The following is a 15,000-nucleotide window of genomic DNA, read 5'->3' as shown; positions in this document are numbered from 1 at the left end:
GAGGGAGGGAGAGAGTGAGGATAGGAAGTGGATAGGGCGGGAGAAGGACTAAAGTCAAGGGAGAAGGAGGGTAGGAAAAGATGTGTGGGAAGGGGAGTGGGAGGAAAAAATGAAGGAGAAAGGAGTAAAGGAAGGATAGATTGAGAGAGATATGGAAGTTACGAAAGGAGGGGAGTAAAGAGATGGAAGGGAAAAAGAGGGACGCACGAGGGATTAAAGGAAGGGAGTGGGTAGTGGAAGGAAATAATGGAGTAGGAAGGGAAGAAGCAAAAAGAAAGAAAGACGAAGAAAAGGGCAGAAGGAAGGGAAACAGGAGGAGAAAAAGTAAGGAATAAATGAAAAGAGTATCAAAGGAAAGGAGTGGTGGGGGGGGGGGGAGGGGTACTTGGAATCCTTAGGTTTGGCGAATAAGAATTAGGTCTGTTTTTAGCTTCTTTCAACACCGTGAATAGAGCTTCCAAGGCCATTTGCTTATTCGTGTATTTCTGTTTATTTGTGTTCATCTTTTTTTTAATGTCATTCTTTTCTGTTAGTCAGGCTTATGTTATTATTATTATTATTTTTTAGTTACGAATGAAAGGAATTGTTGAATTAAGTAGGGTGTAGTTAGATAAGTGAAAAATAAGTCAAGAGACAGATAGATAGATAGATAGATGTGCTTGTATATATGTAAATATGAGATGGTATTGGTAATAAAGTCTTGAAAACTGCCGTGTGTGGGTGAGAGAGAGGGGGGGGCGAGGGAAAGGGAAAGGGAAATTGAAAATGAGAGAGAGCGAAAGAGAGAGAGAGAGAGAGAGAGAGAGAGAGAGAGAGAGAGAGAGAGAGAGAGAAGCAGTGAAGAGATCGTGAGAGGAAAGAAAGGTAAAAGGAAAGAGAAAGGTATTGAAAAGGGATATAAGACAGTGAAGAAAGGAGCAAACAGAGAGAAAAAATGAAAGAGAGAGAGCAAAGAACAACTAAAAAACAAACATCTAATTATATACATCTTCCTTTAAGCGTATAATCCCCCTCCCCCTCTCCCTTCCCCACCTTTCCCCTCCCTCTCCCCTCTCCCCACAGTCCGTCTCGCGGTCGCCCTCAATCCAAAGGGAGAACAAGAAGAAGTAAAGACCAGATAAAAGCAGAAAAAGGACGAATAAAAGTAAAAATCACAAGAGCGGGAGGCATGTTGCCGGCTGGAAAGTTCGGGACTGTTTGAGCCATCCCACGTTCTTGTGTGTGTGTGTGTGCGTGTGTGTGTGTGTGTGTGTGTGCGTGTGTGTGCGTGTGCGTGTGTGTGTGTGTATGTGTGTGGGTGTGTATGTGTGTATGTGTGTGGGTGTGTATGTGTGCGTGCGTGCGTGCATTTGCGTGTTTATAAATAGCACGAAGGGATAACCACCAGGAGCGAGAGAGTTTCCCAGAACGCTTCCATAAAGTTGCCATATATTTACGTCCAAGTGGAGTCGGAAAGCAGCGGCGAAAGAGAGAGATAGAGAGAGAGAGAAAAAAAAATATCGGGTCCGAAATTCCGATCGCGTCGTCAGTGGTATGTTTATCGGCATGGTAGTGTTTATTAATGAAATCCATTTTCCGTTGTATTTATTTTCTATTTCTTAACGAGGAAAAGATACTCGCTTCACTGAACGAGCAGTAAAGGGTAAAGCCTCTCCGACGAGTTCGAACGTTTGCAAGCCGTGTTTGGTTGCTGTGGAAGGGGATTCGTACTTGGTGGGGGTTGGGGGAAGGGGTGGAGAAGGAGAAGAAGGAGGAAGAAGAAGAAGAAGAAGAAGAAGAAGAAGAAGAAGAAGAAGAAGGAGGAGGAGGAAGGAAGAAGAGGAGTAGCAGTAGTAGTAGTAGAAGAAGAAGGAGGATAAGAAGAATAAGAAGAAGGAGAAGGATAAGAAAAAGAAGAAAGAGGAGGAGAAAAAGAAAAAGAATAAGGAGGAGGAAAAGGAGGAGGAGGAGGAAAAGAATATAAGGTGGGGAGGGGAGATTTTGAAGAGAGAGAAGGAGAAAAAAAGTCGAGGGAGATGATGATAATGATGAGGTGAGGAAGGAGTCGCAGGAGGAAGAGAAACTAAGGAAGGAGAATGAGAAAGGGGAGGCGGGATAGGATAGGAAAAGGAGAGAAGGAGGCAGATGGTAACAAGAAAAAAAGAGGGAGGAGGGTGGTGAGGGGGTGGGGAATATTAAATCGAAGAAAAAGGAATGCATCAAGGATACAATCGAGTGGGTTCTGTTAAAAAAAATAGAGGTCAAGTGAGACTGGTGGGACTCGGTGTGATGGGGAGAGACAGACAGACAGACAGACAGACATACAGACAGAAACAGCATAACACAAACAAAGAAACGGATGCATCGGAGTATTTGCTATTGAATCAATGCACTTTAGTTGTAGTTATAAAAAAAAAATAACTTTTGTTTTTGAAAGAGGCTGCGGTTTGCACATCTGCGCACGCTCATCTGTTGAAACTGATTGTTGTCGGTTGCACAGGGCGAGAAAAAAGAAACATCTCCAGTGAGAGAGAGAGAGAAAAAGAGAGAGAGAGAAAGGGGGAGGGAGGGAAGAGATACGGAAAAGTGGGAGAATTTGTGTCATGTAGCCCTGCCACATCCTGCACATTTTGCGCTTCATACATGACACTTTTTCACCTCAACATTATCATCCCAAAGTAATGTATTTTTTTCCTGTCTCTTCCAGAAATGTAGATGTAGATTGCGTGGCGTAGAATAGAGACCCAGGATAAAGAAAAATAGTGTTGAATAAGATAAAAAAGAAATAGACTCGAGTGATCACGTGACAGGTCATGGTCGAGCCAGGGACGAGATCGTGTCATCGTCCTTTTTTTTAAGTCCAGATGAGAAAGAGAGAGAATCGGGAAAGAGATCTCTCGCCAGTGAACCACGCCTAGAAATATATATAGATCTATTTCTCTACCTGTTTTATATCGGGTTATTTTTATTTTATTTTCAAAAAAATTCTAACCGTGTGAAGTAGTTCCGAGCCGCCAGCATGTTGGTGGCGATCCCCGAAGTGCCGGAGACGAGCCACCAGCAGGCCACCGCGCCGACCTCCAGCGCCGTCATCACCACCACCACCACCAGCGCCAACCACAGCCTCCCGCTCAAGCACTGCGCTGTCCTCCTCAATGGGGGTCTGGAGTCGGCCGCCGGGGGGGACGCCGCTCCCCCAGGTGACGCCGAGGGAGCGGGGGTCGGGGAGGCCATGATAAAGAGGGAGATGAAGCCGCCGATTTCGGTCGCGATCCCCAAGTCTCGTAATCACCGGCGTACGCCACCCACTCCCCCTGCCCTCTCCCCCTCCCCCCCGGCGCTGACTCCGCCCCCTAATATGACGTCACAGACCTCGGTTACGCCCCCGATGCAGACCGACTTAGCTACAGGTAAGATTTTTTTTTCATCTTGACCATCTAAATGTTGATCTGCAAGGTGGTGAACTGAGGGTGTGTGTATATTCAGGCTTTCTCTCGATCTGTCAACTGGCTTTGTTAGCTGTAACTGTTTATTTCTTTTAAATACTTTTCTACTTTATCTATCTCTTTCCTTTCCTCTTTCGCACCCTCTCTGCCGGTACACCTTCTGCCTTAGGCGCCATAGCCTCTGGAGGTGTGCAAACTGTGATATATTTTTCAGAATCGATCAGTTTTTTTTTTTTTTTTTTTTTTTTCTCTCTCTTTTTTGACAGTTCTGCTGGAAATATCACGAAGGCTTTTGGAATTTCCAAAAGTATAGAAATAATGGAATGCTTTATGCTATTCCTACGAATTATCGAGATCTCCGAACAGCATGGATTATCTCTCTTTCTCTCCCCTCTCTCTCTCTCTCTCTCTCTCACTCTCTCTCTCTTCTCTCTCTCTCTCTCTCTCTCGTCTCTCTCTCTTCGTCTCTGTCTCTCTCTCTCTCTCTCTCTCTCTCTCTCCCTCTCTCTCTCCTCCTTCCCTCCGTCCCTCCCTTCTTCCCTCTCCCTCTCCCTCCCCTTCTCCTCTCTCCCTCCCTCCTTCCCTCCCTCTCCCTCCCCTTCTCCCTCCCTCCCTCTCCTTCTCCCTCTCCCTCCCCTTCTCCTCCCTCCCTCCCCTTCCCTCCCCCTCCCTCCCTCCCCCTCTCCCCCTCCCCCTCCCTCCCTATCTCCCTCCCTCCCCCTCTCCCCCTCTCCCTGGAGCGCCGGAGGGCCTGCTGACACATGACCCATCTCCGCCTCAGTCCTGTTATAAGATAGTATTTCCGCGTTACATAACTCGTTTTATTTTCTCGCATGCAAAGTATGTACTTGGCTATTTTATTCAATGTATTTTAAAATCGCCAAAAGAAAGAGAAGAAAATAACTATAAAACTTTTATCTTCCTAACGCGAAGGACTCTCGCGAGTATTTATTTTCTCTCCACTTTTCCGTCAAGGATCGAACGTTCGGGAACATTCGGGAAGGATTTGTACAGCGGGAGAAAAGTGGGTCGCGTTACGCCGCTGTGCGCTGGGGTATTGCTGTGATTTTTTTTCCCTAAAGGCCCGATCACGTTTTAACACTTTTTCCGTCAATTTCTGGGGTTCCGTCTGAATTTGGGGCTTTCGGCTGGGATCGTCTGCTAACGGAGCGCCTCCCAGACCAAGATGTTTTACGACCGTTTCCGTCTTGACTAATTTCCGTGTTGATCTTGTGCTATTAATAAGTTAGATAGGATGAGTGGATGTAAACTTAAGCTAATATTTTAGAACATTCGTGTATACAGTATACATCATCATATTTCTTTGAAATAACGTAATATGAATGGGAATGTTCGTGTGATTCCCGGGACCTCACTCCGATAGCGCCATGCTTGTCTACATGATTTTCATACGGAGTTCATTCGGAAACGCAGAAAAATAACGGAAAAAGTGCTAGTGTGATACGGACTTCAGACTGAATTTTTGTTTTTCATTTTAGGCTTGTTTGTTTACCTGGGGACTGTTTGAAATGAGTTGGTGTTTTATTTTCTTAGCTAGATTCTTTCCATCTTTGTCTATATATATCTTTATCTACTCTCCCTCTCCGTCTATATGTTTATCTACTTCTAGCTATCTCCTTCAATCTGTGTATCTACTTTTGGTCCATTCCGTCCACCTTCGTCTACATTTATATATCTTTATCTACTTCTGTCCCTCTCCGTCTATATGTTTATCTACTTCTGGCTATCTCCTTCGATCTGTTTATCTACTTTTGGCCCTTTCCGTCTATCTGTTTATCTACTGGTCCCCTTCTCGTATCTGTCAACTACTTCCAGTACTTCGTCTATCTATTTATCTATTTATGACCATTTCCGTCTATCGATTTGTCTACGTTTCTTTGCTATCCATTTTTTTGTCTAGTTATCCACTGGTTCGTACTGTGCAAATGGCGTTTGTGAAGTTAGAGGGAAAAAGAGAAAGGCGAGGAGGAGGGAGAGGGAGGGAGAGAAGAAGAAGAGGGAGAGTGGAGAAGGAAGATGGAGGGGAAGGAGGAGGAAGATGGAGGGAAGGAGGAGGAAGATGGAGGGAAGGAGGGGAAGATGGAGGGAAAGGGAGGGAGGAGGAAAATGGAAAGAGGGAGTAAGGTATCAAGGTCAGGAAGGAGAGAGAGAGAGAGAAAGAAAAAGAAAGAGAAAAAGTAAGAAAAAGAAACAAACTAGCAAAGACGGAGAAAATAAGGCGGAAAGGATAAGAAAGAAGAGCGAAAGAAAGAGGAAGAGAGAGAAAGAGAGGAGGGCTCTTGCATAAGGCTGTTGAGGTAGGTCGTCGTCATTGCTAACGGCGTCACAACTGCGGTGGGAGTTATTCTGTGATTCTATTAAGGCTGACAAGGTGGGGAGAGTCATCGTGATTTCCAGCTCTATTCTCTTTGATTATCTTTTCTGTTGTCTTCGTTTTTATTGTCTTCGATTTTTATTGTCTTCATTTTTTATTTTTATTTTTTATTGTCTTCATTTTTATTGTCTTTATTTTTTATTGTCTTCGTTTTTATTGTCTTTATTTTTTATTGTCTTCATTTATATTGTCTTTATTTTTTATTGTCTTCATTTTCATTGTCTTTATTTTTATTGCCTTCATTTTTATTGTCTTTATTTTTTATTGTCTTCATTTCTTTATTGTCTTCATCACCACCATCGACATCAGTATCCCTATCATTATTATGTTTTTTGTGATAATATTAAAGATAAAGATAAAGATGATCGTGATGATAAAAATGTTAAAGATAGTATTAATAATATTAGTGTTAATAATGATAATAGTGATAATGATATTATTAATATCATTAGTAATAGTAATGATGAAAATAATGATGATAATGATAATGATTATTATATAATGGAATTATATCATTATATCATTATCTTTATTAGTTTATTCTTAATACTATCATTAGTATTATTAATAATGTGTTGCATTTTTTATTAATGTAAAAATCAGTTATGTAATAGTTTTAAAAGTTTGAGGGATACGAGACTCAACAGGTAAAAAAAAAGAAAAGAAAGAAAGAAAGAAAAGATATATATATATATATATATATATATATATATATATATATATATATATATATATATGTGTGTGTGTGTGTGTGTGTGTGTGTGTGTGTGTGTGTGTGTGTGTGTGTGTGTGTGTGTGTATGTATGTATGTATAAGATTTGAATGTTAAACAATGTTAATCATTGTTAATGCAGAGCATGGGCAGTATAAGTACCAAAAAGGAAAGAAACTTTAATCCAGCTCAAGACAAGGAAAATCGCGTGAAAATCCCCAATGCTATTGCAAATGTGACGCAAGGAGCGAGGTAAAAAATATCTAAGAATACCAGCTGACCTTCGAGGAGGCCGTAAGCAGACGAGAGAGAATTATATAAGAGAAGAGGCTTTGGCGGAACTCCTCGAGACCCGAGCGCTTAGGAGGCGACGGGGAGGCAGCCGGGGGCGCCGATTGGGAATGGCGTGTATTGCTTATGCACGGGGGCGGTGGGGTGCGCTCTTGCATAGGTGCATGCACGGGGACGCTCTCTCTCTCTCTCTCTCTCTCTCTCTCTCTCTCTCTCTCTCTCTCTCTCTCTCTCTGTCTCTGTCTCCTCTCTGTCTCTCTCTCTCTCTCTCTCTCTCTCTCTCTCTCTCTCTCACACACACACACACACATACATATAATATATATTATATATATTATATATATTATATATACTATATATATTATATATAAAATATACATATATACATATATACATATATACATACATATATATATATATATATATATATATATATATATATATATATATATATATATATATATATATACACACATCCATGCTATTATTTCCCTTACATCTTCCAATCTTCTTTTCCTCATCCTCTCCCTCATACTGCTCTCACGCTCTTCCCTCATAACTCGAAAGCTTCCCAGACATCCCACGCTTCAAAATTATTGCCTCCATGCACTGCACACTCAACCCTCATGCTTCAAACCTCATGATTGTTGCACGCTGACCCCGGCGTTGAGGTTCACTGGGGTGGGGGGATGGGGAGGGGTGAATGGGGGAGAGAGAGAGGGGGGTATGGAGAGGGGAGAGGGAGGGGGGTGCGGGGAGTGGGGTGAGTTAGGGGGAAAAGAGGGGAGGGATAGGGGTGTATGGAGAGTGAATGAGGGTGTGGGGAGAAAGAGGGGAGGTTAGAGAGGGAGTGTAGGGTTGCAGGGAGGGAAGAAATGCGGGGTTTAGGGATGTTGGGAAGGGGTGGGTGGATAGGGATGTTAAGGGGGAGGAAATGGAGAGGGAGTGAGGGCGTGGAGAGGGGTGGAAGGGAAGGGAGAGGGAGAGAATGTGTGTGTGTGGAGGGAAGGGAGAGAGGGGATGGCTGTGTGTGGAGGGAAGGGAGAGAGAGAGAGGATGGGCATGTGCGGAGGGAAGGGAGAGCGAGTGAGGGCACGGGCGGGGAAGGGAAGGGAGAGCGAGTGAGGGCACGGGCGGGGAAGGGAAGGGAGCGGGAGTGAGGGGGTGCAGGGAGGGGCAGGAGTCCCACACTCGCCCTGGCAACCGAGTGACGAGCGGAGGACCGCGAAGGAGTTGTGTGCTCACTACTAATCGTCTTCCTCGAAACCCGAAGGAAATCTCGCCGCGCTTACGTGAGCTTGTAACGGCTCAGGCGCAGGCGGGCTCTCGGACTCGCATATGCGCGCGCTAAAGCATATAAGCACATGCAAAATACATGCATGGGCAGTAGCACAAGCACATACTCGCCCACGGACGCACACGCACACGGACAAACACAAACACACATACACACTCCCTCAACCTGGCCCTCTCCCTTTCTCTGTCTCCCTCTCCTTTACCCTCTCCCTATCTCGCGCTAAAGCATAAGCACGTGCAAAATACATGCATGGGCACCAGCACAAACACATACTCGCGGACGGACACACACGCACACGCAGACAAACACAAACACACACATACACACTCCCTCAACCTGGCCGTCTCCCTTTCTCTGTCTCCCTCTCCTTCACCCTCTCCCTCTCTCACACCTTATGCCTCTCCTTTTCCCTTTCCCTCCTTTTCTCTCTCCCCTTCCACACGCGCACGCACTCATCACTCCACAAACAGGTTTCTGCCACACTAACCTGTCAGAATTACGCTCTTTCTCCCACACCTTTCACTGACTTCATAAAGGTTGTTTACCAGTGTTACCAGACTGACAGTATCACCTTGGCTTATCTTGCGTATAGTTTACTCTTATCTTTGGAGAGGGAGACGATAGTGGTATTGGTAACCCTGTCCATGATAGAAATGTTGGTAGAGGCGTTCGAGAGGTTTAAACGCCCAGAAAATGGATCATATGGGTAGGGGCAAAGGGCGCGTGGCGTGTTGTGGCAGCGGTGGTTAACAGAGCAGAACGTCGGGGGAAAAACGAGTTTATTTTTCGGGGCTTTTCTTTTATTTATTTATTTATTTACTTATTTTGGTTTGTACCATTATTCTTCTTAGAATATTTTTGCTTTTTTTTGTTGTTGTTTTGTTCAATTCTTCCGGTATCGTGTTGTTGTTTTTTTTTCGTTGCAAGCTGTACTGTTGCAGAAGAATCGGCCAGTGTTGCAGCAGAGTGATTGAGGGATCTTGGCACGGCAGCGGAGAGTGGCCATCCGCTCACCATGCTAAGATTTCTTTTCTTGTCTGTGTTTGTTTGTTTTTAATACTGGCAAAAATGTGTGCGTAGATGGGCGGGTGTGGATGTGTATGTAGGTGCATGTGTAGATGGGTGTGTGTGTGTGAGTCTTCATGTGTGTGATTGTGTAGGTGTGTGTGTGCGTAGATGGGTGGGTGTGGATGCGTGTGTAGATGTAAGGAGGGTGTTTTCAAATCCTTCTCGGTTGTTATCCTTCATTTTCGTTCTCTCCTTGTTATCATGTATTTCATCATTCCATTCAAATCTTATTATCTTATCTTATCTTGTTTATCCAACTCTCATCCTTTTTAAATTCTTCCTATATGCGCCGAAAGATTTTCTTTTTCCTTCTCATCCTCTTCATCCTCATCCTCCTCAATTCCCTTTTCTCTCTTTTTCCTTTTTGTAACTTCTATTTTCTCTTTCTCTCCATCTTCCTTCTCTTGAATTCCCCTCTTCCTCTTTCATTATATATGCTATCCCCTTCTCTTCTCTCTAGTTCTCCTTCTCTCCCTTTGTCATTAGTCTTTCCTCTTCCTCCTTTTCCTCAGTTGCCTCTCTCCTTCCGTCTCATGTTTCTCCTCTATCATTATTATTTCCTTTCTCTCCTTCTCCTTCCCCAGCCCTTCTCTCCTGCTAACCGTACCCTCCTATCCCAATCCTCGTTTCTCCATTTCCTTTCGTCCCAGCGTCGTTCTGATTCCTACTTCTACCATATTTCTCTCTACATCTCTTCCACCTCACTTTTTGCTCCTCGCCCTCTCCTGTTGTCGTTTTCCCTCCTCTCCCCTTTCTCTCTTGCTTCTCCTCTTCCTCCTTCTTCTTTTCCTTTTCTTCTTCTTTTTCTCTCCTCTGCCTCCTCCTCTTCCTGCTCCATTCTCCTTCCTCTATTCCTCCTTTTGTTCCTACCATCCTCCTTCCTCTCTTCTTCTTCTTCCTCCTCCTACTCCTCCTTCTCCTCCTCCTACTCCCCCTCCCCCCCCCCCTGCACCTTCCCCACCTTCTCCTCTTCCTCCCCTCCTCCTCCTTCTTCCTCTCCTCCTCCTCCTCCTTCTTCCTCTCCTCCTCCTCCTCCTTCTTCCTCTCCTCCTCCTCCTCCTTCTTCCTCTCCTCCTCCTCCCCCTTCTTCCTCTCCTCCTCCTCCTCCTCCTCTTCCACCGGCTCTCTTCCCCAGGAGACCGTTCCCTCAGCAGCTCCATTCTCCCTCCAGTATGTTCCCTGGGCAGGTAATGAAGGCGCGTGGTGGGCTATACTTAGTAACAGGTCAGCTGTGACTCCGCAGGTGGGTGCAGATCTGTTGGAGGTGGGCGGGGGGAGAGAAGGAGGGAGAGGGGGGGAAGGGGATGAGGAGGAGGTGATGGGGTTGGGTAGGAGGGAACAAAGGGGAGGGAGGGAGGTTGGGGGCAGGGGGCAGGGGGAGCGGGGGGAAGGTAGGGTGTTGGAGAGGGCAAGGAATTAGAGGTAAGGGGATGATGTAGGAGGGCCGGGGGGGAGGAGGTGGGGGAGGGGGAGGGTGGATATGTTGCACCATCACCCACGCTCCCTCGTCGCTCCTCGCTCGGATTCCCGTCTGTCTTCATTTTCTTTCTCCTTTTTTTCTTCTTTCTCGGTTTATTTCCTTCTCCTCTCTCACACACACTCTCTCTCGCTCCCTCTCTCTCTCTCTCTCTCTCTCTCTCTCTCTCTCTCTCTCTCTCTCTCTCTCTCTCTCTCTCTCTCTCTCTCTCTCTCTCTCTCTCTCTCTCTCTCTCCCTCTCTCTCTCTCTCTCTCTCTCTCTCTCTCTCTCTCTCTCTCTCTCTCTCTCTCTCTCTCTCTCTCTCTCTCTCTCTCTCTCTCTCTCTCTCTCTCTCTCTCCTCTCTCCTCTCTCTCTCTCTCTCTCTCCTCTCTCTCTCCTCCTCTCTCTCCTCTCTCTCTCCATCTCTCTCTCTCATCTCTCTCTCTTCCCCCTCTCTCTCTCTCTCTCTCTCTCTCTCTCTCTCTCTCTCTCTCTCTCTCTCTCTCTCTCTCTCTCTCTCTCTCTCTCTCTCTCTCTCTCTCTCAAACGCTTTTTCAGCTTGAAAAATAGTCATGTAATCAGTCCGAGTGAAAATCAAACAGACAAACATACAGAGAAATGGGAAAAGTAAAAAGAACAGAGAAAGGGAGAGAACAGGAAGAGACGACGAGAGAGGAATACTAATAAATACGTAATTAGAACATGGACGAAAACAGGTATCCGAGATCGGTGATCGAGAGGGGAGACTGTGATGTTTTTTTCTTAATTTTTTTTTTTTATTTTTTTTTTGTGATGTGTACAGTTTATTAACTCTATATGTGTATCTACTTATAAATCTATTTTTTTCTTGTTGTTGTTTTGATTAGTATATCAACTGTATTTATTTATCTATTTGTTTCGTTACTTTTTTCTATATCCGTGTTGCGGTCTGGTGGAGCTCATTAACTGTATGTTTTTTTATCGTACTATTTGAATATTTATTTTTTATTATATTTCCTCTTCTGATAAGGTTAGTTATGAGCTGTGTATTTTTTTTTATCTGTCTATCTGACTGTATATTTTTTTTTTTGTATATTTTCCTGTTCATGAGTTAGTGTTTATTGACGGTTTCTGTGTGTTTGTCATTCTATTTTTTTTTAATGCTGGTAAGAGTTTATTTTATTAGCTGTAATTGTTTTTTTCCAGCTGTTTATTATCTAGTTTTTTTCATTTTTTTTATCCGTGGCTAGTCTCTCGTTTTTGGAGTTTTTATGATTCCTCTCGCTTCTGTGACTGGTATTATAATTATTGCTATTTAAGCTATTGCTCTGCTAATTTGCCATTCGTTAATACTCCTTAGGAAGTAAAAAGGAGAGTTTGCAGTTATACGTATATAAGTAATGAGAATGTGCAGTGATAACACAAACACCATTATGCACACGCACACACACACATACGCACACGCATACACACACACACACACACACACACACGCACGCACGCACCAACCTAACCTTAAAATCATTCTTTATGTTTCCTGGCTCTTAAGCTGAGAATAATTGAAAAGGAATCTAATTTCATCTCTAGCGAATTGGCAAGTTGTAGACCTACATTGCAAAGAAGATTAATTTATCTAAACCCTCGTGTTGTTATCTTCGCCGTGTTGTTACTTTTGTTTATTTTTATTGACTATTTCCTGTATACGGTTAACTGTTTTTTTTATATATTCTGTTTGTACTGTTATGTGTTCGTGATGTTGATTATTCATATTGATTGCTGTTTATACCGTTTCGTGTTTAGAGTTAATGTATATTCATTGTTTATGCTGTTTGATGCCTTGATGCTGTTTCTTGTTAAATGATTGTATTTTGTAACTATTTTCTACGGTTTATTGTCTTTATTTTTTGTTTCTCTAAGTTTATACTTTTTCCCTCTTCTCCGCGACCAGACGGGTCACCAGGTCAAAACTTCCTGTTCCTCGTAATTTAAAAGTGAATGAATACCTGATGTATAAATGAATAGAGAAAAGTTATCGGATTCCGTCCTTTTAGCGGGGAAAATAATGTGATGGAGAGAAGTAAACGAAAGGGGAAATAGAGGCAAAGGAAATGAAAGAGATTGAGATTCTTGGGATAAAACAAAAAGATAATCCTAGGGAAGAGTAAAATGAAACACAGTAATATAGGCTAGAAAGAAAAATGAAAGCGAGAAAAGCCACATAAAAATAGACGGAAATGAATAAAATATGTAAATCTAGGAAAAATTATGCAAACCAAGAAAAAAATGCAAATATAGAAAAGAATGATAAAACAAAAAAATGTAAATCTAAAAAAAGGAACATAAAATATAAATATAGAAAAAAGATACAATGAGATACAATGAGAAAAACAAGTAAAGATACCCAGAAGCTGAAACATATATTCGAAGTATCTTATATTTTTTCTCGTTGGTTCAGCCCGGGACAGGAAATGCCATCTTGCTTGAAGGATGTTGGATATAGACTGGTTATGTTGCGCCCTGTATCGGCAGTGGGACATGTGTCGTGGCGGAGAGAGGGCGCTTTCTCTCGGTCCCTTTTTTTTCTTTTCCGTTTTCAGTATTTTTTTTGTTTTTAGGTTTTTTGTTGTTTTTGTTGTTGTTGTTTTTTATCATTGGGTTCATGATTTTGTCTGTTTGGGTATCTGTGTGTCTGTGTGGGGGATTTTTTTCCTTGTTTCTTTAGTTTTTTTTCGTTTCTCTTTCTTCCTAATCCTCCTTCCCCTCCCTCTCTTTCTGTACCTTTTCCTCTTCTTCTTATAGTTCATTATCTTCTTCCTCCTCCCCCTCCTCCTCCTCTTCCTCCTCCTCTTCCTCCTCCTCCTCCTCTTGCTCTATCTCCTCCTCCTTCACCCCCTCTTACTCTCTCCTCCTCTTGCTCTACCTCCTCCTCCTCCTCCTCCTCCTGTTCTTTCCTCCTCCTCGTCTCCCCAGCATTAGATTAAGTTTTTTTGTTAGATAATCTCAATAGTATCATTAGTCTACTCGACAGTAATGCTGCTTCACTTCCTTATCGATGCCCTGTATCTCTTGTCGGTCTGTCTTAGATTATTGTCTGTTGTACATTTTTAAATCAATGGATCTGCCTTCTTTATTGATATTAGAGTTCCATGACGCGACCGAGTTAGAAGAGGGAATGAAGCTGTGGGAGGGATAAAGAGTAAGAAAATGGGTGGGAAGAGAGAAAGAAGGAAAAGAGATTCTTTTTAGTAGAAGGAGAGACAGACAGGTAAACAGACTGACTGACAGACAGAAATACCCCTGCAACTTCATTCGATTTCACCGGGTCAGACAGTAGGGGTAATTTATCTAATTTGTTTTGTTTTTTTGCTCAGTGACTTTTAATGGAGGGCTTAAAGGTCGACAATAAGTGACATTGCGAAGGGGCAGGCACCGTCATGGTACACGGCTCAGCCCCCCTCGACACCCACGTGAGATCCGAGTCAGCCGGTTTGTTAAAATTGTGCCAGGCCCGACCAATGAATTTTCATAAATACAGATGCAGAAATAGAGGTATATCTGTTAATATATCTGGTGGATATACATTTAACCATCTATTTGCCGTGTTGATATGCATGTCTAGACTGATAAATATGCATTTATTTCTATATTTATGCATGTCAAGTATACGAATATTTTTTGGGTCGGGCCTCGCACATTTCCAACAAACCGGCCGTATGACTGCGGTTGGAGAAACTGTAATGAGTGTTTGATTGATCTAAATCCTCCTCGAGCGATATAGCACGCTGGGCCTCCGAGTGCGTATGATTCCTGCAGTGCTTCGGTGTACCGGTTAGCGGGAGTACTGCAGGTCGGACCGGGGCATGCGTGCATCGCTGCATTTGCTTATCCGTGTTTTCTAGGAGGCGGAGAAGAAGAACACAGGCCCGAACAACAGGTTTGGCGAGTCTGGTTCACTTCTCGGCTTCGCTGGAAGGCAGTGGCGAGAGAGGAAGAAAATTCGGTGAAGGGAATCATGAAAAAAGAAGGGTAAAAGTAGAATGAGAAAAGAAAGTTCAAAATTTAACCATATGAGACCTTTTTTCAAGTGTACATCCGAGGGCTATCAGTGATAGCGTTGCTGGTGATGGTGGTGGCTTGTGCTTATCACCCTTATCATTTTATAATAACCGTTGTCATGGGAAAGTGGAAGGGGGCCGGGGGAGACGCCTGGCTTGGGGAGGGAGGTAACTACAGGTAGGGGGAGGGGCCATGGGAGACGACTGGGGGTGGAGGGAGGCCGTCAGTGCTCCCCCTGGTGTAGTTGCTAAGGCGGAAGACTATTCAATTTAGGTAGACATCCTGTCTCCTTCAGGGAAAGAGGTTACCAATGCCTCTC

The 15,000-nt window shown here is 43.7% G+C and overlaps 1 protein-coding gene across 16 annotated transcripts in view; it reads left to right on the top strand.

Moving 5' to 3' along the window:
* HDAC4 (histone deacetylase 4) overlaps positions 1-15,000 on the top strand; it is a 233,794-nt gene that overhangs the window by 7,046 nt on the left and 211,748 nt on the right. For all 16 annotated transcript variants that reach the window (XM_070133915.1, XM_070133913.1, XM_070133918.1 and 13 more), the window contains exon 2: positions 2,687-3,389. In XM_070133915.1, coding sequence (XP_069990016.1) covers positions 2,999-3,389 — 391 coding nt within the window. In that variant the 5' untranslated portion in view covers positions 2,687-2,998. The remainder of the gene's footprint in view (positions 1-2,686; positions 3,390-15,000) is intronic.

Source organism: Penaeus vannamei, chromosome 19 (genome assembly GCF_042767895.1).
Source record: "Penaeus vannamei isolate JL-2024 chromosome 19, ASM4276789v1, whole genome shotgun sequence".
NCBI classification, from domain to species: domain Eukaryota; kingdom Metazoa; phylum Arthropoda; class Malacostraca; order Decapoda; family Penaeidae; genus Penaeus; species Penaeus vannamei.
The sequence above is the reverse complement of the archived record's forward strand: the minus strand, read 5'-3'. Positions and strand labels throughout refer to the sequence as shown.